The 25158-nt window shown below is 38.3% G+C and overlaps 1 protein-coding gene across 2 annotated transcripts in view; it reads left to right on the top strand.

Annotated features, from left to right (window-relative positions):
* Nucleotides 1-1212: 1212 nt before the first annotated feature.
* Nucleotides 1213-25158, top strand: part of HPGDS (hematopoietic prostaglandin D synthase) — a 33190-nt gene continuing 9244 nt past the window's right edge. Inside the window, exons 1-5 of one of the 2 annotated variants that reach the window (XM_045472741.1) lie at nt 1213-1289; nt 4137-4313; nt 13565-13706; nt 21707-21799; nt 22381-22490. In XM_045472741.1, coding sequence (XP_045328697.1) covers nt 13574-13706; nt 21707-21799; nt 22381-22490 — 336 coding nt within the window. In that variant the 5' untranslated portion in view covers nt 1213-1289; nt 4137-4313; nt 13565-13573. The remainder of the gene's footprint in view (nt 1290-4136; nt 4314-13564; nt 13707-21706; nt 21800-22380; nt 22491-25158) is intronic. The other variant, XM_045472730.1, reaches the window with a different exon arrangement.

Here is a 25158-nt window from a genome sequence, read left to right on the forward strand (position 1 = left end):
AGAGCAGAAATGATTTCAGAAGTCACCAGACCAATTCTTTTTTTTTCTTTTTTTAAAAATTTATTTATTTATTCTGAGAGAGAGAGAGAGAGAGAGAGAGAGAGAATCACAAGCAGGCTCCGTACTGTCATTGCAGAGCCCGATGCAAGTCTCGATTTTGTGAATCATGAGATCATGACCTGAGCCCAAATTGAGTCGGACACTAAACCAGGTGAGCCACCCAGGCACCCCTAATTCTTTTATCTTCTGAGAACAGGAATTCTAAGACGAGACAAGATGCTTTTGGGGAACAGGACAAGGTTAAGGCAGAGGTGGATTTAATGAATGCCTTTCCCTTACAGGGTATGTTGTAATGATACATAGGGACAGTAATTCATTCTGGAAAAATCTTAAAAAGGAAGGTAGTTTCCTCTATTGTAATGCTTATTTTCCCCATTCGTGGCAGAAGACTAAACATGAAAACTCAAGAATAAGATTAAAATATTTGAGGAATTTTATATCTAGAAATGCTTTCGTGACATGCCCCAAGCAGTTATAACCATACTCAAGGATAAGCATGACATTTGTGATGTTATTTTAGGGGCATTAAATGACATAATACATGTTAAAGCACTTTGTTCAAAGTCTTGCTCACAGGAAGGGATTAACAAATACTAGCTATTGTATGACTATTATTTGCTTACCTCTGGGAATCCTCTTTCAGCCAAAAGGCTGGGCAGAAAAATATTTACTCACCATCTTGGAGATAATTATTGTATTATTCTTCACAGTATCTGAAAAGTCAGGCAAGAAGCATAGTGTTATCCCTGTTGAATTCTGGGAAAACATAGACACTAAAGATTTACAAGCACATTTCAATTACCCAAAAGGTTAGAAGCAGAAAGAGAAACACATTCTTCATTTCCCTATTTCTCCATCCCAGGTTTAAATGCTTTAGTTTCTGATGTTTTTAGTTACTTAAATAACTGACTGTGAAGAGGAAATCTGGAAGCTGGGTAAAGGAAGCTCTGTGGGCTTCTCCTAGAGACTTCCTTCTTTCTCCATCAACAGAGCAGCTGGAAAAGTAGAAATGGGTTTGTTTGAACACTTCCCCTTTACTGAAATAAAAAATAAATAAATGAAGAGGAACTAATATGTGGGCTACTTTTATGTTATATGTCATATTTATTTTATATTTATTTTTCCATTATTTTACCATTTTACAGATGAGGAAACTGATGCCAATGGAGGGTAGAGTTCTGCCTGAATTTCCAGAGCTCAAAGTGGTAAGGTTGAGGTTCCAATTTTAGGTAAGCAGTCAGGACTCCAAGCTGGAAGCCTTCATCAGCACCTTGTATGATCGCATTACTACATAGGTTGGAAAATAAGAAAAACAAGAACAAATTTGGACTCTGAGTCAATACCAGTTAGGAACTTGCTAAGAAGTAAGCGTGCTCCGATTCTGGAGCTGCCAGAGAAAATGAAAATATATTCAATTAAGTTATAATAGTCCTTCAAATGCTTATGGAGACATTATCATACAGATGGTCACATTTATTCATACTTATTTCTCACTTGGTCCAATCCGATGCACAGGGTGTTCATGAGGGGCACGGAGCATGTAGAAAATGGCACTAGTTAGGAGAGAATTGAAGTAATCTATGAAGGGTATTCACCCTGCATTTCCTCCTTTACCTTCCCCACACTCAAGCAGATAGCTGACTCTGAGTTCATCTCCTCAAGAGAGGATGAAGCAGGGTAAAAAATAAAAGTTGGCAACTGCTCCTCTTTCTGGCTTTTAGCTCCAAGGTCTAACTACAAAGAGGGCAAGGATGTTTCAGCATGGACTGGTGAAGGGACACGATGGATGGATCCCCTTTGGATGGATTGCAGACTGCATCAACCATCACTAATACTCATCGACCTCCATGCATTCACTGGATGCACTCATTGAATGCTCTCAGAACCTTATAAGGTTGTTGTTACTAATATTGTTAAGAATGCTCCATGAGGGCAAGGATTTTTCTCTGTTTTTATTTACTGCTTAACCTCTACTATCCAGAATAGTACCTGGCAAATATTAGGTACTCACTAATATTTATTGTAGAATAAATGCCCATCTAAAGATGGAGGAACTGAAGCACAGAGAGGTTAATAACCTGTGCAAAATCCCAAGGCTGGTCGTGGATGAGAAGAGTTAAAGCATACCCACCTGGGCCAGGGATGGGAGAAGCAAAAGGGAGGGAAATGTGTAGTTCTAGACAGCAGAGGGGCCCCGGGGCCATGTTGTGCTGTCAGGGAGGTGGCAAGACCACTTTGAAGAAATGGCTGTGTTGGAGGGTGTACAGTTGGAACTTGAGAAAACATTCGAAGTGGCTAGGCTGCCACATTTGGGCAAGAGAGTGGCAGAATGAGGACACTGCAGAAGCAGGAGAGAGCTGCTGGTGGGAAGGCCATGCACACATGAATGGTGGCAGCCTCCAGGACAGCTGCTGTAGATGGATGACCAAGAATTGAATGGCACTCCTCCCCTGAGAGATGATTGGTTGCTTTGTTTTCCTACAACCAAGAAAAATGGGCTGCAAAGGAGACTATTATTATAGAAAATGAGGCAAGTGCTATATCTTGTATATTTGATTTTTTTAAAGCATAACGTAGGAAGTGAATATTAAATGCGTCATCAGAAGGTGTAAGCTTTGATCTTAGCTTGTCCCACCCGAAATTCCTAGGCAATTTACCTAATTTCCCTATGTCTGTTTCATCATCTATAAAGTGGGAATTAGAAGTGATTGAGGTGAGGACAAAAAGGTTTTTTTGTTTTTTTTGTTTTTTTTTTTCAACGTTTATTTATTTTTGGGACAGAGAGAGACAGAGCATGAACGGGGGAGGGGCAGAGAGAGAGGGAGACACAGAATCGGAAACAGGCTCCAGGCTCTGAGCCACCAGCCCAGAGCCTGACGCCGGGCTCGAACTCACGGACCGCGAGATCGTGACCTGGCTGAAGTCGGACGCTTAACTGACTGCGCCACCCAGGTGCCCCCAAAAAGGTTTTTTTGAATGCAAGTTAAAACTCAGTGAAAGATAAAAAATACAATATGCTAATTTTGTATAGCTCCTATTTCCTTTGCACTTGATTTTGATTTACATAGATCTCTTTGGTGAATAAGGGGCTGGATTTATATCTTAAGCTTCCTGCAGACTTAATATTTATATTTTTTTTCATTTCTAATGTATACAATAAATGGATGTAAATATATTATTCAACATTTAAAGTGCTAATAAATAGGAAATATTTGACAGGTTGCTATTGCTGCCTATAAGTGTTATTTTCTAGAAGTTGCAAGCCAACCTGTCATTAATATGTTTCATGGACAATCTGCAGGCCCTATAATGCACAGGCAGGTATTTCACTGGATCCTTTCACTGAGCTGTCCTAATATTATAGCTGTAATGAATTGGAGTGGGAAAAAAAATAAATTTCTAGAACATTTAGGCATTTGTTACTCATCTGTATAAGGATTATCAACAAGGTGTGTTAGAATCTTCCACTCCAGCTTTATGGCTCTTCTGAGAAAAGGAATGTAAATGAAATATCCTCACAGTAATGAGAACTGTAAAGAGTCCTTGTAAAAAATGTGAATGGTTGGGAAATATAAATTGGGATCATTCACTCATCAAAGATATATTAGTACCTATGATGTGCCTGGCATTTCTTTCCACAATGAGGGCATAACAGTAAACTGAACAACAAGGCACCTGCTCTTATGGAGCTTACCTTCTGCTGGAGGAGGGTGAAAACAAACCAAGAAAATACACTCTATTTTCAGACATGGTAATGAAGAAACACACAGCAGGTAAACGACAAGACTGTTGGAGGAGAGTTCTGGTGAGGATGTGGTCGGCCAAGGGCTCCCCAAGGAGACCAAATGAATTGAGGAAGCAAGCCACTTGTGTATCTAAAAAGAAGGCTTGCCTGTATTCCAGTTGTCTCATTCTCCAGGAGCCTGCCGTGTAAAACTTGAAACATAAAGGAGCATGTAGCAATAGACACATGTCAGCACCTGTAACTTTGATTCTATCTATTGAATGCAAATACATTAGATTATTTACACACAGAGAGCCTATCAAATGCCAAGAATAACCAGAAGTCTTTGCAGGCGGGACTGTTTGGTGAGCATATTTCATCTGAGAAATGAAGGAAGACACTTGGGTGGAAGTAAGTCATCTTGACTCTCATTGGCTTGTGACTGTGACTTACTCATCATATAAACCCAAGATGCAGTCACTTATGAGGGCATAGAAGATACTAGAGACTCCACGGAAACATAGCACAAGTACGTGGTAAGATTGAACTCTATAAAAATATGAAATGAGAGTGTTCTCTCTTCATCTTAGTGCTTATTTTTATTACTGTCAAATTTGTGTGTGACTGAGCAACTTTCTGATGACCTCTTTTCACTGTGCCACTCCCTCTGATCTGGTCTCATTCAGATCCTCCCTATGTTAGTGGCCAAATAGAAATCAAACAGTAATTTCTAAGAGAAATATAGGTACTGGAGATTTTTAAAGATTTTTAAAGATTTTAAAAGATTTAAAAAGATCTTTTAAGTAGACTTTAACATACAAAATACAGTCAGTACAAGTGATGTTTTTTAATGTATGAAGCGGAAGTTCTTTCTTTCTCCCTTTCTCTCTTTCTTTCTCCCTTTCTCTCTTTCTTTTCTCTCTTTCTTTCTTCTCCCTTTCTCTCTCTTTCTCCCCTTTTCTTCCTTCCTTCCTTCCTTCCTTCCTTCCTTCCTTCCTTCCTTCCTCCCTTTCTTTCTTTCTTTCTTTCTTTCTTTCTTTCTCTCTTTTCTCTTTCTTTCTTCTTTCTTCTTTCTTTCTTTCTTCTCTCTTTCTTTCTTTCTTTCTTTCTTTCTTTTTCTCCCTTTCTCTCTTTCTTTCTTTCTTTCTCCTTTTCTCTCTTTCTTTTCTCTCTTTCTTTCTTCCTTTCTTTCTTCTCCCTTTCTCTCTCTTTCTCCCTTTTTCTTCCTTCCTTCCTTCCTTCCTTTCTCCCTTTTTCTTTCTTTCTTTCTTTCTTTCTTTCTTTCTTTCTTTCTTTCTTCTCCCTTTCTCTCTCTTTCTCTTTCTTTCTCCCTTTCTTTTTTTTCTCTTTCTTTCTTTCTTTCTTTCTTTCTTTCTTTCTTCTTTCTTTCTCTTGGATTTTCTTTGTAATATTTTCTGTCACTTTAAGGCTCATTTTGTTGAAATGTCTTCATGTTTTGCCAAGAATTACATTCTATCATCATTTGGTTTCAAAGATAATTTAAGGCATTTACTCCAGGCTAAGAATTTGGGCTCACAGCTCCCAAAGGATATTTCAATTATTCCTCTTGCCTTGGCTTTAATGTGAGGCAGCCATTTAAAATGATATTTCATTGGTCTTTGATGGGAAAATAGAAATCCTGGCCTGCCAATGTGAAATTAAACATTCAGGGTTTGACTGAAATCAATATTATACTCAGTTAACAAAAATGCTGATATTTCTCTGTAGTCCTACAACTTAACTCCAACCTGGCAACTTTTCCAGAACTGAACTAGAAATGCTCAGGGACTCTGTGAGCGAAGGAAATCAACATTCTCTACCACCAACTGTTAGTAGGTAATGCAGTACTGTTATTTAAGGTCATAATGTGCAAGAAGTTCTTATGTAGACAATAGCATCTCATGTGACTGCTCTCTGAATCCAATTTTCGCATTTCAAAACACTGCAGTCTATATAATGGGAGTACAAATGTTACTCTATGTACTCTATGCCAGAACATTTTGTACAGGTTAAACATTGGTCAAGTTGAGATACAGCAAAGAACTGTTGGCAAATTCACAAATAATTTGTGTTTTTATACTTCAAATGTGTAGGTTATTGCATTATTCTCAAGAATGCTTGACTTTCCTTTTATTTAAGAGTAAGAGCTCATGTAGACCAACACTTTTATGAGTGAAATAAAAATAAATAGTGTTTAGGTTTTGAAGTGAATTGTAAAATGGCTAATACTTAATTCCCTATTTGTAAGTTTTTCTATCCATCGAAATTATTTCAAAAATTCAATTCCTTTTTTTCAACTATCTGCTGAAATCTTTTAAGTGCATAACATAGTAATTGAATATTAGCCTCTTTTGCCAGAGTTGAGTTTGGATTGTTATCTCCTTTCTGGCGCAGACATTAGCATTTTTGATACTGTTTTACTGGGCTCTTATAGCGATGTACAGAATAGGATATCAGCTTAGTTAAAATGAAATGGTTTTTTACAGTTTGTATTTTATCAATGACTGCATTAAAATTGCCTCTGGGACTGAATGCGCCTGTGTTTTGTGGTTATTAATCAGCTGAAATGTATCAGTGTTACATAAAGTAAAAAGAGCTACAGGGGCACCTGCGTGGCTCAGTCAGTTAAGTGTCTGGCACATCATTTTGGTTCAGGTCATGATCTCACGGTTTGTGAGATTGAGTTCAGTGTCGGGCTCTGTGCTAACATTGCGGAGCCTGCTTGGGATTCTCTCTCTCCCTCTCTCTCTGCCTCTCTATCTCTCTCTCAAAATAAATCAGTAAACATTAAAAAAAAAGAAAGAAAAAAAGGAAAAAGAGCTATAAACCAGGAGGAAGAAAGAAAGTACACAAGACAGAACTTTTCAAAAACACTATTATTGTCATATCAAAGGTGTACTTTCTAAATAAGTTTAGCGTATATTAAAAGGTAAATCTTCTTTTGAATTTAATGGCTACATCTGTGTGAGTTCATATGTGAAAATTTCTATCCAGGGTATGTATTAGTCATCATTTATATGTTCTTTAAGAAACTGTACATCTTCTTTTTCTTTTTTTTTTAATTTGTTTTTATTTTTTTATTTTTTTTCCAATATATGAAATTTATTGTCAAATTGATTTCCATACAACACCCAGTGCTCATCCCAAAAGGTGCCCTCCTCAATACCCATCACCCACCCTCCCCTCCCTCCCACCCCCCATCAACCCTCAGTTTGTTCTCAGTTTTTAAGAGTCTCTTTTGCTTTGGCTCTCTCTCACTCTAACCTCTTTGTTTTTTTTTTTTTTCCTTCCCCTCCCCCATGGGTTTCTGTTAAGTTTCTCAGGATCCACATAAGAGTGAAACCATATAGTATCTTTCTCTGTATGGCTTATTTCACTTAGCATCACACTCTCCAGTTCCATCCACGTTGCTACAAAGGGCCATATTTCATTCTTTCTCATTGCCATGTAGTACTCCATTGTGTATATAAACCACAATTTCTTTATCCATTCATTAGTTGATGGACATTTAGGCTCTTTCCATAATTTGGCTTGTTGAGAGTGCTGCTATGAACATTGGGGTACAAGTGCCCTTATGCATCACTACTCCTGTATCCCTTGGGTAAATTCCTAGCAGTGCTATTGCTGGGTCATAGGGTAGGTCTGTTTTTAATTTTTTGAGGAACCTCCACACTGTTTTCCAGAGTGGCTGCACCAGTTTGCATTCCCACCAACAGTGCAAGAGGGTTCCCGTTTCTCCACATCCTCTCCAGCATCTATAGTCTCCTGATTTGTTCATTTTGGCCACTCTGACTGGCGTGAGGTGATATCTCAGTGTGGTTTTGATTTGTATTTCCCTGATGAGGAGTGACGTTGAGCATATCTTGTTTTTCAAACACAACTCTAAGTGGTTTTTTTATTTTTCTGATAATCAGTAACTTTAAATAACTCTCTTCAGAATGGAAGGAAGCCAGTGGCTAGCTTCAGTTATAAAGGAAAGCTTTAAGCATGATCAGCTTATCTTTTTCCTTCTTGTTTCTGTATCATTTCAGGAAATATATACAGCTTTCCTTACATACGATTCTTTTTTTTAAATTTTTAACATTTATTCACTTTTTTGAGAGACAGAGAGAGACAGTACGGGTGGGGAAAAGGACAGAGAGAGAGAGAGAGGGAGACACAGAGTCCAAAGCAGGTTCCAGGCTCTGAGCTGTCAGCACAGAGCCCAATGTGGAGCTTGAACCCACGAACAGTGAGATCATGACCAGAGCGGAAGTCAGATGCTCAACTGACTGAGCCACCCAGGCGCCCCTTCCTACATGGGCTTCTTAACGTGTAGTGATAGTGGAAAGGCTCAGAAATGAAACTGACAGGGAACAGCATGACACTGGAATTTGCTTAGGCCAGTCCAATCATACTTAGGGGTATAATCCATTCGGTGTTCTTTCTATGTGTTGTGTGAAATTGGGATCTAATTCTGTATATTTTCTTCTTTTGTCTCAGAACCATTTCAGTCTCGCCCCATTATGTTCTCACTGTCATGTCATCTTGGTCATATATCTGAGATTCTGTTAAAGGCTCTATGCACCTCTGTGTGTCTGGTCCTGAACAAAGATCACATTACCCTAATTGCAAAGTTTTTTTTGTTTTTTTTTTTTTGTTTGTTTTGTTTTTTTATGTAAGTCTTGCAGTCTGGTAGGTCAAGTCCTCTCCCTCTGCTCTTTTCATTTGTCCTGGCTATTTTGGTCCTTAGCATTTCTGTTTGAAATTCAGGCTCAGGTTTATCCAGAGAGTCTCTTGAATTTTAAATACAAACAATAACTTTGATTGCAAATAAGGACAGTTTTGTCTCTGCCTTTCCATTCCTTACATATGTTGTTTATTGTTGTCTTATCTTACTGAGTAGCTAGGCATCTGGGACTATGTTGAACAGTAAGAGTAGTAGTGAGGCTCTCGTTATTCCTGACATTAAAGAAAATGCTTCTATTGGCTTCCCATTATGTATGTTTGCTCTAAGTTTTGTTTTTTGTTTTTTGTTTTTTGTTTTTTGTTTTTGTAAAAAGAGACTCTAATAGGTTAAAGAAGTTTTCTTCTGGGTCTGGTGTCTTTCATGAATGTAACTAATTCCATTCATTACATAATGGATAATTACCAATGGGTAATTACCAAGCAATTTCTTCACTGGTTAGTGTTAAATGCAGGCTTTCAGTTTTTTTATTTGCTTGTGTTAGTTTACATATTTCTCAAAATCTTTCCATTTAAGTGTTCAGTTATTTGTCGTGTTACATGTCATGTTATGATTTTTTTACGTTTTTTTTTATTTTATTATTTTTTTTATTTTTGAGAGAGAGACAGAGCTCGAGCCAGGGGTGGGGGGACAGAGAGAGAGGGAGACACAGAATCTGAAGCAGGCTCCAGCACAGAGCCTGACAGGGCTCGAACCCACGGACTGTAAGATGATGACCTGAGCTGAAGTCGGTCACTTAACCGACTCAGCCACTCAGGTGTCCCATTAGCTTATGATTTTTAATGATCTATTTCATCTGCTGTTATGACCCTTTTTGCTTATAATAATAATTTTTTGTGACTTTTCATATATTTTCCTTGTTTTCACTTTTACTAGAGGTTTACAATTGACCTTTTAGAGATTGTAAGAGCCCGCCAGGCCCTAGTTTCAAGCAGTGCTTCCCTACAGTCTCTCATTTGTGTGGGGGATTTTATTCTCCTTTTTTCCAAAGGAGTTACCTTCCTCAATGGTCACTGCCTCTCTCAGAATTCAGGGTCCTGCTTACTGTATTTGGTGTTTGTTTGCTTTGATCCAGGCAAAGTTTGTCTTGGCTTTTAATCCTGACACTGTATTTTTCTTTTTATCCTTAACTTACTTTTATTTTTATGTGCTTTGAGGATCAGAGTCCAATCAAATTACACACAGCTGGGCTTGAACTTCAACTAGGGTGGGAACTGTCCTTCCCTGTCTTCCTCTCTCCCGCCCTCCCTTTTCATCCTTCCTGCTTTGCTTTCTGAATGTACACCGTGTGCCAAGCATTGTATTGGTACTTTCTACACAATATTTTCATTACCACTTGGCAGGTGAGGAAAGTAAAACTAGGAACAGGTAACTTGCCCAAGGCCATTTAGATACTAAGTAGCACGGTGCCTGCAAACCACACTGACCTACTCAACCCTTAAGCGCATTCCTCACTGCATCCATCGTGGGAGCGGGATGTATCTTACCTTCATCCTTTTAGCCTATCATCCTTATGAAATAAAGGCTTTAACAAAGTGAGGTTATTGTAACAGAAATGGACTGCTGAGTGCAGTATGAGGAACAAAAATCTTCCAGACACTATGCTCTATAGTTCTCATTAGCTTCTATTGTAAATTTCCTTGCCTATTTTCACCATACAAACATTTACTTGGAATTTCTTCGGTTAGTTTTTATGCAAAAACTTTATGAAATATAGAAAGGATCTTTAAACTTCGTAGATGTTTGCAATTGCATTTACATTTACTTATTTTTCATGTTACAAAATGTGCACATATGTCCTGAAAAACAGAAGTCTTCAAGTTTGGAATTTTGTAGCTGTAAGAATCAAGAAAACTAGACTTTCACTCAATAGAAAATATAATTATGCAACTAACTACAGGAATGTGCTGTGTAAGTACAGCTTCATCAATGAGTTACAACTGTTGAAAGGATGTTCTATCTTGAAAGATAAGCATTTGTCAGTTGTTCATGGACCTGTGCCCAATCTTAGATTTAAAGATATATTTGCAGAGAACTGTAGATAGCTGCCAACTTATACTAAGGACTTTTTTAAATGTTTTCTTTACTTGAGTGAAACACAATATAAAATGGCACATTTTTGCAAATGAACAATAACAAGTGCCTTTGTTTTCATGCAGAATTAGGAGGTGGACACTGATATTTATGTAGCATTTGACCAAATGAGAAAAAGTCATGTTTATTTTTTTTTAACATTGATCATAATGGATGTATATGAATCTACATATTCATATAATGCTCATAAGGAAAATACACATAATTTCTTTGTTGCTGAGGAAACATTGACCCACGACAGCAAAAATCAATAACAAAAAGTTGTATACAATGTTCTTCAAAAAAAAACTGTGACCAAGAATGACATTTTTTCCACTCTGAAGACTCTTTTTGTTCTTTTGAGATTTAGAACTGTTAGATCAAGGAGTTGTAACAATTATGCTTTTTATTTCCTAGATAAGAATGTTTCCTTGGGGCGCCTGGGTGGGTCCGTCAGTTGAGTGACCGACTCTTGACTTAGGTTCAGGTATTGATCCCCAGGTCATGAGATCAAGCCCCACATTGAGCTCTGTGCTGATGGCACGAAACCTGCTTGGGATTCTGTGTCACCCTCTCTCTGTGCCCCTCCCCCACTGTCTCTGTCTCTGAAAATAAACAAATAAACTTAAAAGAAAAAGAGTGTTCCCTTTATTGTGATTACATAAACTATTCCTTTTTTTTTTTTCAGAAGGAAGCTTATTACTTTACCTTTTTTACTATTTTTATACTCTCATGTTTTTCCCACTATTTATTTCTAAGCTTAACATTAAGTTTAACTTAGTCCCCCAAATTTGAACTCCTTGTATGCATATTTCTCCCCCAAAGAACTGGGGGCTCAGTACCTTGGAATTTTCATTAGTTCACTCCAGTGAATTTTTAACTCACATACCTGATATGCGAGGCATGTGCCACATTTCACTTGGACACGGACTGGACTGGCCAACAGGAGTAGGATGGCGTGTGGAATGTTCAGGGCGACTGTGTTTCTAACAAGGAGCATCACCTCCACCCACAATACCTGGACAGGGAAAACCCAGGCCCAGAGAAATGGATTCACCAGAAATTACCATCACCATTGTTTCCTGGGTCTTGAGGGGGTCTCAATAGGCAACCAGACAGCTGTTTGTGGTCATCTGCACCACAGGGGGATACTGGGAGTGCATAAACTTGGCAATCTAGATTTTTGTGGTTTGTGTTTGACCGTTTATGTGGTGTGACTTCAGATAGAATTTTGTTTTGAGACTTCAGCCTAACTTTTCTTTTTATTTACTATTCCGTTAACATCCTTGAAAAACTTCCCTAGCAGAAAATAAACTACTTAAACTTACCACTTAAAATAAATAATTGTTGGGGCACCTGGGTGACTCAGTTGGTTGTGTGACTTTGGCTCAGATCACGATCTGACGGTTCGTGAGTTCAGGCTCCGCATGGGGCTCGCTGCTGTCAGCACAGAGACCACTTTGGATCTTTTGTCCTCCTCTGTCTCTGCCCCGCCCCCCCTCATGCTCTCTCTTTCAAAAATAAAAAGTTAAAAAATAATTATTCTTTATGACTTCTATTCATGTAATTACTATGAACATTATTTGTTTTTAGTGTACTGTATTCACAGTGGTTATTTTTGACTATAGAATTAACTCAGAGTTATTATCGTCAATAGCTAATAATTATTAAGCGTCTGGCATTGTGTGAAACGCTTTACCTGTACCTCCTCAGTACATCTCCAAGTCCATATTAGTATCTCTACTTCCAAAAAATGGACTTTGAAATTCAGAGAGATTTTGTTGACTAGTCCAAAGATACACAGCAACTTAGTGCAAGGGCTGAATTTCAAATGAAAATGTTTCTTTCTAGGTTACCTGATCGTTAAAAAATTACAAGACATTCTACCATTAGTGCTTGAAATCATTAATCGTTTGTAAACAATGGAAATGAGATGATACAAATCACAGAAAACTCATGAAATTATAACGACCTACATCTAACCAATGTAGCCAGTATTAGCAAACTTTATGAAATGTAAGAGAGTTGCTTTCTTTCTCCCTTGCTCCTCTACGGAAGGTACAGAGAAATATGCCTCCCGTTGCCCCCTCCCAACAAAGGTCACCAAGGTGGGTTCTGTTTGCGGGGTGCTAGCATCCCAATAAAACCCAGCAGCATGCGTGCAGTAAAAGAGAAAAGAGAGCAGTGTTTCCCTAAGCCTTTGATTCCTAGAGGGGAATGCCATGGGTGAGAGAAGGGAGGCGATGGCCAGCTCAGGTTGGCAAGGCTGGCTCACATTCCCCTTGCATGTACCCTGTTCGTGAAATCCTTATCCAGCTGTCTTCACAAACTCAGCTGTGTCACCAAAGTAAACAAAAGCCATATGTCAAATTACAAGTGAGTAAAGGCAGGAAAAAAACAGCTTAAAATGGAAAAAAATGGAAAGTTTCAGACTCTGTCCTCTGAAGGTTGGTGTATAGATACCCTCTCACACTGAATTTTTTTTGTAAGTAAAATTTGAGTTTGATTATTTCACTGGAATGTTCCAGCTAATTCTTAAAGAGGTAGTCATGATCTTCTAACAAGTCTTTCCCATATGTTATTAGGATAGTGATTTATAATTCAGGTTTTGAAATATTCTCTAATATCTACAGCTATTTCTTTTTTTTTTTTTTTAATTTTTTTTTTTCAACGTTTATTTATTTCTGGGACAGAGAGAGACAGAGCATGAACGGGGGAGGGGCAGAGAGAGAGGGAGACACAGAATCGGAAACAGGCTCCAGGCTCTGAGCCATCAGCCCAGAGCCTGACGCGGGGCTCGAACTCCCGGACCGCGAGATCGTGACCTGGCTGAAGTCGGACGCTTAACCGACTGCGCCACCCAGGCGCCCCTCTACAGCTATTTCAAAAGATGCCATAAAGTTTTGAAAAAATCCCCAAAGAAAAATATCAAAACATCCCTAGAGGGCTGCTAAAATAATCTTCAAATTTTCTTTTTCCAGAATCCCACCATGCCAAACTACAAACTCACTTATTTTAATATGAGGGGGAGAGCAGAAATTATTCGATATATATTTGCATATTTGGACATAAAGTATGAAGACCACAGAATAGAACAAGCTGATTGGCCTGAAGTCAAATCAAGTAAGTGGCACAAATAGTTCATGAAAATGTAAGGAAAATATATTTCCAGAACTTTCTGTGTTTCCTCAGGGAAATGAAAAAAAAGAAAGGTTTTAATTTTTTTATTGATTGATTAACATTTTTTTTTAAATGCTTATTTATTTTTGAGAGAGAGACAGAGCACAAGTGGGGTAGAGGCAGAGAGAGAGGGAGACACAGAGTCCGAAGCAGGCTCCAGGCTCAGAGCTGTCAGCACAGAACCTGACGCAGGGCTCGAACTCATGAACCGCGAGATCATGACCTGAGCTGAAGCCGGACACTTAACTGACTGAGCCACCCAGGTGTCCCATTTATTATTATTTTTTAAAATAGAGGTTTTTAAATCTGATTTAGCTTTACATTGAGAAGCTAGGTGGCCCCCAAATTTTTCTATTCGAGGTGAAAACACAAACCTCATAGAAAGAATATATAAACAATACAAAGCTGTGTCAGAAGAGCTGAAATGGGGAATACCAAAGTCATTATTCTTGACAATTGGAATTGGATGGGCTCACTGCAGATACCTATAATGTTTTGACAAGGGATCAGATATGCTGCTCTAACAGAAAACCGACCTCAAAATCGCTTAGATAACAAGGAAATTAGTTGTCTCAGATAACCAAAAATCAGAAATAGGACAGGTTTCAAGAGATGACTTTCTTCTGTGTGTTGGCGGCATCATGGAACAAGTAACAATAAGGTTGCTGCCGTTCCAGCCCCACAGCCTTGAACAGGAATGTCGAGAGATATGTAAGAGAGAGAAAGAGCACTGCTTCCATAAATGTTGAGTGAAGAAAATCTTTCCCAGAAGACGTTGGCAAACTCGTCATGTCTCACTGGCTCAAATTGGGTTATGTGTCTGCGTGTGAACCGACAAAGCAGATAAGAAGTACCTTGAACCATCTAGTCTACCTCTGAAGTTGGGGGTGGAATCAATTTTCTTTTTTTCTGAATGAAGAAAAAAATAGATGAGCTAATTCTTCTGTTGATGAAATCCACCTAGAAATACTAACTAAATATTAGTTATATGGTTACAATTCACATTTTTGTGATGAAGTTATTACAAATTTGCATAAAGATGAAGTTGAAGAAAACAACTATTGAATATTGGAAGACTATCGGGGACCTGGTAGATACTCCCCAGACTCATTTCATTTAATTTCTCCAGCCTGCCTTCATGGGATGTATTATTGTTTCTATTTTATAGCTGGGATAGCTATAGCACACAGAATTTATGTAATCTACGTTCACAGTCCTAGCAGGGTAGAATTGTTTTTCAAACACAGGTCAATTTCATATCATGGCCCAAGTTATTTGCACTAGATGCCAATAACTGCAGCCACTCTGGAAAACAATGTGGAGGTTCCTCAAAAAATTAAAAGTAGAACTACCCTACGACCCAGCAATAGCACTACTAGGAATTTATCCAAAGGATATAGGAGTGTTGATTCATAGGGGCACAAGTACCCCAATGTTTATTGCAGCATTATCGACAATAGTCAAAGTATGGAAAGAGCCCAGATGTCAGTCAACTGATGAATGGATAAAGAAGATGTGGTTTATGTATACAATGGGATACTAGTCAGCAATGAAAAAGAATGAAATCTTGCCATTTGCAACAACGTGGATGGAACTGGAGGGTATTATGCTAAGTGAAATAAATCAGTCAGAGAAAGACAGATATCAGATGATTTCACTCATGTGTGGAATTTGAGAAACTGAACAGAAGACCATGGGGGAGGGGAAGGAAAAAAAGTAGTTACAGACAGGAAGGCAAACCATGAGAGACTCTTGTTTTTTTTTTTTTTTTTTTTTTAACGTTTATTTATTTTTGAGACAGAGACAGAGCGTGAACAGGGGAGGGGCAGAGAGAGAGGGAGACACAGAATCTGAAACGGAGTCCAGGCTCTGAGCTGTCAGCACAGAGCCTGACGAAGGGCTCGAACTCACAGACCGCGAGATCGTGACCTGGGCAGAAGTCGGAAGCTTAACCGACCAAGCCACCCAGGCTCCCCGAGAGACTCTTAAATACAGAGAACAAACTGAGGGTTGAGGGGGGTGGGGGAGAAAGGAAAATGGGTGATGGGCACTGAGGAGGGCACTTGTTGGGATGAGCACTGGGTGTTGTATGTAAGTGATGAATCATGGGAATCTACCTCAGAAACCAAGAACACACTGTATGCTCTGTATGCTAGCTAACTTGACAATAAATTATATTAAAATAAATATATAAATAAAAAAAACCACTAACACCAGGATAACTGGCATATTAACAATACATATCACCACATGCCTTTTAAAAACATGAGTTCTTTAAAAGTCATTACCCCTGTAATCACTCTTTTTCTTATCAGAGAACTCTTCCCTGGAGGGCTTGAATATTTCATTTCCTTTTATCATGAAACTTTCTCATTAATATCCAAACTCTCGCCCTGCCATCAGAATTTGTACATGGGATTTTTAACTCTGTGGACGTGAAATAGGTGAAATTAAATTTTATTCATTAATGAAGTCAAGATGGATAGCAAGTTGCACAGATATTACATATAACAAATGCTGCCTTTTAGTTTTTAGATATAAGTTCTTTGAGTGCCTCATACCCTCTTCTACCTTGACTTTCCATTATGTTATTAAAAACGGAATTGCTACATTTTCTTAATATTTTCACAGATTCTTAGAGTTGAAAGGAATTTTAAAGTTCATGGTGGTTAGGATGTATATATATATATTCATAGTTTCAGATGCTTTAACAGACACCCAACACAAAAATGGCCTAAAGAGAATAGAAATTCATTTCTTTTGCATAAAAGCCCAAGCTGGTATAGTGGTGCTGCTCCATGAAGTTGTCAAAGATTAGGCTCCTTATTTTCTGTTGATCTGCCACCCCTTGTTGGTTGTCTAATTTATATAGTGTAAGATAGCTCCCCCTCCTTCCACATTTCAGCTCACAGGAAGTCTAAGAGGGAAAGGGGCACATCTCTTTCTTTCAACAGCATGACCAGAAAGTTTTACATTTCACTTCTGCTTGTAGCCCCTTGGTAAGAACTTATTCATGTGGTCATACATTACTACAGGGGAAGCTGGGAAATGCTGACGTTATTATGGATAATCATTTGCTCAGCTAAAAATCCAGGATTTTATAGCTTTGAGAAAAAAGACAAGAGCAGATGTTAAAAAGCAGTTTATTACATATTTTAGCTGGCCTCATCTCCCATCTGACTTAGGAATGCTCGCTGGTGTTTGAAATCCTCTATGACCTGCCCTCTGTGATCACCTAGAATATCATTGGATATTTCCATTAAGAAGTTCTTCCAAGTCAAACCTGGTAAACTGCACACAGGTGTTGACATTTTTTTTCTCTTGAAATAACATTGAAGTACTTCTTAAAAAAAAAAAAGTCAAAGCCCTACAAGGACAAAGAAATCAAGCTTGAATATAATAGCACAAAATCCTCAAAGCTGGAAAACAGGTCCAAGAATGGTAAGATGATGGGGCATCTAGGTGGTTCAGTCAGTTAAGTGACGAACTCTTGATCTCAGCTCATGTCATGATCTCACGGTTTGTGAGTTCACCCCTGTGTCAGGCTCTGCACTGACGGCTTGGAGGCTGCTTGGGATTCTCTCTCTCTCTCTCTGTCTCTCTGCCCCTCTCCTGCTTGTTCTCTCTCTCTCTCTCTCTCTCTCTCTCTCTCTCTCTTTCTCCCCCCCCCCCCCCGTCTCAAAATCAATAAATAAACATTAACAAAAACAGAATGGTAAGGTGACTTAGTAGGCTACTGATGCTCAAATATGAGCCTAGAGGAGGAGGAAGCAAGCTGAATCACTCCAGGGATCCCCCCAAATTCTCAGGAATTGGAAGCAACCGAGAACTCTAAAAACTGAACTGACACAGGATTGACTGGAAGAATGTGAGGCAGCAGCATGACCACAAGATCTTTTTCCCACCCTGGAAGAAGGATGGAGATTACTCTCAATCAAGGACGACCCAGAGGATTCTAGGACACCAGTCATGTCTGAGGACACAATACTATAGGTAGGATTCAACGGAAATCTAGAAACTAAATAGTGAGACCCAAAGCCCTTATCCCCTGCTCTACAATCAGAATGCTGCAACCAAATGAGTATCCCTCGGGCAGGAAATGCGAAGTGTTGTCTCCAGGGAAGCTGGTCAGTCCAAGAGATATGTCTAGCAGACACTGAACGGGTGGGCATCTCAGTGACACAGCCCAGCCCAGTCTGTTTGTAAGCCCTCCCCATGTCCACTGAGGTTCCAATTAGCTTTTATTCCTTTCACTTATTTAAAACAGGAATGGCAAACCAAAATTTAATAGATATTTGTTAGAAGGCCTCTAATATGAAACAGACCTACACAAAGAAGTAGTGGGGGAAAAATCAACTGAGGGCATCAGGATGATATAGCAAGAAAAAAATTTCAAAAATAGAAAATCCTCAAAGAGAACAGATATTCTATACATTGTGAACAAATATGCTATAAAAAGGAATGTTCAGAGACAAAAAAGGTGTTGAAACTAAAAATTTGATATAGACAAAACAAGTCAAATTGATAAAATGGTAAAAAAAAAAAAAAAAAAAAAAAGTAAGAACTCCTCCAGAAAGCACAGGAGGAAAAAGAAATAAAAAATGGAGAAAAAAGATTAGAAAAATTGAGACTCAAGTTGAAGATGTCTAATGTCTCAGTGAAATTCTGGGAAGAGAGAACAGAAAACAGAAAAGCAGGAAAACTTTTTTAATTTTTTTTAATGTTTATTTATTTTTGTTCTTTTTAAAAAAATTTTTAACGTTTATTTTTGAAGGAGGAAAACTTTTAAAAGACTCTTCTTTACACAAAATTAAAATCTATCTCCTTATGGTTTTCATACATTGGCCTTGGACTTATCATTTTAATCTGTGGAGAATAGATTATTCCTTCTATCACATCCAATTATTTGAGGAAATTTAGTATCTTTAAGATCATAGAGAAAAAAAGACATTGCTGTGTAGTCAGTTCAATGATAATACTCTGAGTGCAGATAAAGCTCACTGGCCGAGTTCAGAACTGAGTCCCAGCTAACTCATACATCTGTTCCTCTAGATATCAACTTTTAGAACTTCCTTGCTTGTTTCTCTGATCATCATTGTGAATTTCAGTCCAAACTTTCTAGCCCTGACTCTATTTCTTGATTTATATGCTGCTTCCCATGGGTTATATGAGGTGGGGGTCCAAGGGACAACTCTCTTCTCTTCCTGGAGGGTTCCATTTATGTCCCCTAGTTTGGATTTCCTCACTACCGAAGAAGGACAAGCTACTGTTGGATTATGTCCACCATTTAATGCATGGTGCCTGTGGGGAAACACAATGTTCCAGGCATCAGAAGAGCACAGAGCACAATGGGACCACCACTCTTAGCATAAGTCCGAGATACTATCCAAGGACATTTTACCAAGATCACAGTGCTTACTTTGGCAGCCATATCACACAGCCTTATACTCAGCGTCACTAAATTCCTTAAAGCTTTTTGACAGATGCTCCTGTTACATCTCCAACAACCCCAAAGTTTAGTTTACATCTCCAACAACCCCAAAGTTATTTTTTTCTGGAACCAAATGAAGGCCTTGGCATTTCTTAAATTTCTTTATTCCCACTGTTGGCAATTATCACGAGCTTGGCTCAAATACTGCCAGTAGCTGAAAGCCTACCATCTCGCAGGAAAACACATTCCATCATCAATAGTTCCAATGCTAAAAAATTATTCTTCATTTTGAGTTAATATATGCCCTTTTTAAATTACTTTTTAGTTCCAGTTCTGCGTTTTAGAGATAGTCAGGATAAGTACGATTTTTCATCCATTTGATTGCTGTGCCATATATGAAGGTGGCCATTAGGTTACACTTCGTTTGTTTTGTTCTCCCCAGTGAAGAGTGCCAAGTTTTTCAGCCAATCCTTATAAAAAGTGATTTTCAGACCCTTCTCTAACTTGGATACTGTCCTCTGGGTTTACTCTGATTTTTAATGTATTTCACAAAATATAGCTCTTAGAACTAGCAAAACAGCTGAGCAAAGTTTCCAACTGAACTCAGTTTGAGCCTCTACCAAGTAGGTGACCTGGACTCTTGACACAACCTCTCTTCACCTCATCTCCTCATTTATAAAATGAGATAATACCTACTTCACAAGATTGTTGTAAGTACCAGAGGACCTAATGGGTACATTAAATATTTAGCACATTGCCTAGCATAAAGGGGGCAGCCCTCAAAATGTTAAGCATGTTAATTTCTAATCACATACTTTGTTCCGAATAAGGCATCGCGATTTGTGTCAGCTTTATTGGGGACTTTGTTTAGCTCACTGCAGTATCTCAGGCACCTAGAATTATACTTAGCACACTCCTTAGGTAAGTACTCAAGGATGTTTTTATTCCTGATGTGAACTGTAATCCATCTTGTACTTATTTAATGTGCATATGGAAGACACTTGAAGGCTGATTCTAGGTTGATTCTAGTTGCATTAGGGTCATGGGATTATGAGTGGCACTTTATTCTTTTCTCCCTTTCCAAAATAATGATATTTCCCAAACTAAGGCACTGGTTGGGAATATTGTGATCAATACATGTGACAAAATATAATGCAGCCATTAAAAAGGGATGTTTCAGGGCGCCTGGGTGGCACTGTGCTCTCTCTCTCAAAAATAAACATTAAAAATAATTTTTTTAATTTTTTTTTAACGTTTATTTATTTTTGAGACAGAGAGAGAGACAGAGCATGAATGGGGGAGGAGCAGAGAGAGAGGGAGACACAGAATCGGAAGCAGGCTCCAGGCTCTGAGCCATCAGCCCAGAGCCCGACGCGGGGCTCGAACTCACGGACCGCGAGATCGCGAGATCGTGACCTGAGCTGAAGTCGGACGCTTAACCAACTGAGCCACCCAGGCGCCCCAAAAACAATTTTTTTTAAAAAAAGCTGATGTGTCATTGATTTGGAAAGATTTCAAAAAGAGGTTATCAAATAAAAAAAGTGGTTTATAAATACATTATGATGTTGTTTTTAAATACATATGAGTAATCAATTAAAATACTCAAATAGCTGTAATTATATGGTAGAGTTATTGTTATTTATCTACAACTTAGAATTTTTCTATAAAAACATATTTCTTTCTGACAAAACATAATAGATTGAGATAAAACAAAGTAGGATCTACAGATAAAATAACACATCTGCTAGGAGTCTGCCCTAATGTTTGTACAAATTGCTTACTTACTACCTTACTATATACTTTACATAGTCTCTCATCAAAATTGGCTAAATTTCTTACCATAACTCGATAGGTAAATCAAACTCTCCATTTCCTTAGATTATGGTTTTAAAGAATAACTCATGTTATTGCTCATGGAAGCCACAAAAATTAATGAAGCTTTAAAAGAAAGGTTTTTGAAAAGGTAAGTAATAAGTGTTATGTAATATATGAGGTAATACACAGGTTAATATGTAGCGTCACTGTAAACCTGGGTTTTCGACCTGCTGCGGCCACTAACTCTGTAGTAGGTCTTCTGACAACTTAAAAAAAAAAAAAAAATCTTATCAAGGGGCGCCTGGGTGGCTCGGTCACTTGAGCTTCCAACTTCAGCTCAGGTCATGATCTCACGGTTTGTGGGTTCGAGCCCTGCATGGGGCTCTGTGCCAACAGCTCAGAGTCTGGAGCCTGCTTCTGATTCTGTGTCTCCCTCTCTCGTTGCCCCTCCCCCATTGATGCTCTGTCTCTGTCTCTCTCTCCTTCAAAAGTAAACATTAAGAATTTTTTTTAAATAAAAATATAAAACTTATGAAGATTCTGGTGCTTACTGTCCCTTTTAGAATAAATATTCAAAAATTTTATAACTTTCAAATCATGATTTATTTCTGTAATTATCAGTAAAAATGGAAGAATTATTACTGATTTTGGTACGGAAGTTGATTTTATTTTTAATTGTTGCTTCTTTTATTTTAAGCTCTTCCGTTCGGTAAAATCCCCATTTTGGAAGTCGATGGACTTAACCTTCACCAGAGCCTAGCAATAGCAAGATACCTGACCAAAAACACAGGTAATATGTTTATTGTGTTGAAGAGTTTTGATAACCGGAAAAAAAAAAAATACAGGACATATATTTGCTACTCATTAAACAATTTTATTATTGAACATTATCGTGTAAAGAATGAAACTAAATGCCAGAGAAGTATCAATGACAAAGCACGTTATTTATTGCACGAGTTATTTATTGTAATATTAGTAAAAGACATGAAAGAAACAAACCTAATCAGCAGAGGCTAGACAGTGGTGCTTCTATGTAGCTGAAAAAGGAGCAAAGATGCCCTTAACAAACTTGTGAGGAAAGATCTGTAGGATATATGGGGGATGCTTATATTGGTGGGATATATAGATTTATTTTCATAAAGAAATAATAGAAGAATACCAACCCCCGCCCCGCCCCCTCCAAACGGAATGGTAGGTAAGGGAGCACAATGAGAGGATGGGAGTGGGGGTGGAAGTTAGTCTTCATTGGATACAGTTTTATATTTTGAATTTTTGAACTATAAGAATATATTGCCTATTAAAAAATTAACATTTTAATATAGTCAATCAAATCCAGTGTATTTCTGGGCTTAAAATAGTCTTATTTTATAGATCTGGCTGGAAAAACAGAACTGGAACAATGTCAAGCTGATGCGATTGTGGACACATTGGATGATTTCATGTCACGTTTTCCTTGGGCAGAGAAAAAACAAGATATAAAAGTAATGTGATCAGTTCGTTGTAACTATTAATCATATCCACTTGCCAGGCGTTAGGTGGCTTGCTTTAAAATCTCCTTTCTATCAAAGTAAGACATACCTATAATTTTAAAATATCAAATTATATTAACAAATTTAAAACAAAGTACAGCGATTTCCTGCTTTACCTCTTCACATTAACCCCTCCTCAGACATAACCCTCGTTTAGCTAGTTCTTTAAGACAAGTACATATGGCTTTCTTTGATTCACCAATTTTAGATAGTTTCTCTGGACTTATTACTATGGTAATAAGAATTTATCTCTTATGTAATCATTGTCTCTGCTTCCCTTCTTCCCAATTTTAATGATATTAAAATGTTTTGTTCAAATTGATATTCGGTTGTTACATTAGTATGTCTGGGCAAATATTATAGAGAACTGTGAATTGTAGTATACTTTATTTCCTTTCTCACGTTACTTCCTCAAAGTTACTAATTGCCTTTCCTTCATTTGCCTAATTGCTTTTACAATTACTACTAAACCTTCCCACACCACCCAGTAGCCTGCCAATACGATTTTCCACAAGGTCAATGATACCAGATAATCTATTATGTCCCCTATTTTCTTGGAGATACCTGGCCGAGATCCTCTCTCTTTTGCTGAACTGCCTAGGTTTCTGCACATCTGTCTTCACCAGACTTCCCTTCACTGTCATCCCAGGGATGATGTCTTTCTCCTGAGTGGAGTCCTATTGTTTCCTGGATGCCATCTCTGTCTTTTACTTACTTCTTTATTTAGGGTGCATCCTCCAGGATTCCAAAAGTTAAAATGAAGGCTTGATGAGAAGAGGTGTGATGATGACAGACAGCATGGATATGTCTGTCTTGTGTGCCACACTGCTTCAGTCTGGTTTGGTCACCCTAAACACCTGGTGCACAGTTGTCATCCTGAAATCTTTATTACCCTAATTTTCCTCTTTTTTTGGTCTCTGTCTTTCCCCACAAGCCATGATAAAGAATAGGAAGATTAAAAAGTTTACCCAAAGCCCTCGGCATGTGGACAGGTTTTGTTGATTTTGAGCATCACCAGGCCATTTGCAGAGTATTTCCCCATAGCACTATCTTTAGGGACTAGAAAGAGTCCCAAGAGAGGACTTCCAGTCTTTTGCCTGGAAATGAAGTTGTGGCTGCCAGTATTCTGGGAAACAATCAGCAAAGAGAGGGCTAAGAATCTCAGAACTTAGAGTTCAGTGTGCATATATTCATTTAATCTCCTATTTTGAATACATTATGAATGACAACTCCCAACCCACAAACCATCTACTTCTACTTCACCCTCTCGAGCCTTCTGCTAATGATGGGGCAGAGGCAGGTGTCAAGTGTAAAATGAAGGAGGAAATCTCATGCTAAAACGACTTCTTCCACAGCTTTCCACCAGTCCTCACATTATCCTCTCTCTTACCTCCTTACCCCCAATTCTCGATATATCTTGCCTCTTCCTGAACCATTTGAGGGTGTTATGAGATAGATATTAAAGTTTTCAGCTTTACCTTTGCAGATACCATTCAACCATTTTCTTTACGGTTTCAAATTTTGTTTTGTCTTGTCTCCTGTTTTCCACCTCTTTGTGGGCTCTATCTTTTCAAAAATACGTATTTACTGTGGTTTTTGGATGAAAAATATGTATGTGTGTCACATCCATCATCTTCATCCAGAATTCTAAAAAGACCTTGCTGGTTATTCTCCATTACAGCCCCCTAGTGGTGTCCTGTAGGGCCTCATTACAATCGTATTTTAAAATATATTTACTTGTTTGTCTCCTCCAGTAGAACACTCATGAGGGTAGTAACTATGTCCGTGCTACTCACTCATGTCCCCACACCTAGCACTGCACCTCTCACTTAGCAGGCACTACATATGTGATGCATGAGAGACAGCAAGAGCTGAACTTCTCAAACACCACATGTGGGTGTGGCTCCAGCCCCTTCACACACGTGGTCTCAGCCAGTCCCCCCAATCCACCCGTGAGATAAGTGCTTTCTATCACCATGCTCACTCTGCACGTGAAGAAACTAAGAGATAGAGTGGTTATGGAGTTGCCTCATCACCTGTGCATTCTTTCTTTTAAATTAGTGACTAACACCCAGGGCCTCCCTTAGGAAGAAACTATGATGTTCATTTTTCCAGATGGAGAAACTGAGGTTCATGTAGCATAAGTAACTTGTATATGGTTATTTAGCTAGTAAGTAGTACACAAGGAATTCAAATCCCAGCCACTCGGACTCAGACTCCATGTTCTCAACCGCTGGTTTTAATGCCAGCAGCTGGTCACTATGTATGTCTTATCGCTTATGGTCTGTATCCAAAAGTTACAGCATGGAACGACAGTCTTATCAATTTGCTTAAACATATTTAGGCTAAATACAACTTACTTAACTAGGAACTTCTGATTTCAATAGAGATATTTGGAACATAAAAGTATTCACATTTCCTGATTCCTTGACATGAATGTAATGGCTGCCTAACCAGCACAAAGTTTAAAATAAAAGCTCAGCTTTGATTCATAGCAATTACCTTCAGGCTCTGGAGTCACACTGCCAGGCTTGAATTCTGATTCCCTTCTTACTAGTTGTCACATAACTACCTATCAATAGTTCAAATTCTTTGTCTGTAAAGTAGGGATACCACAGAA

Source organism: Leopardus geoffroyi, chromosome B1, assembly GCF_018350155.1.
Source record: "Leopardus geoffroyi isolate Oge1 chromosome B1, O.geoffroyi_Oge1_pat1.0, whole genome shotgun sequence".
Classification (NCBI taxonomy): Eukaryota; Metazoa; Chordata; class Mammalia; order Carnivora; family Felidae; genus Leopardus; species Leopardus geoffroyi.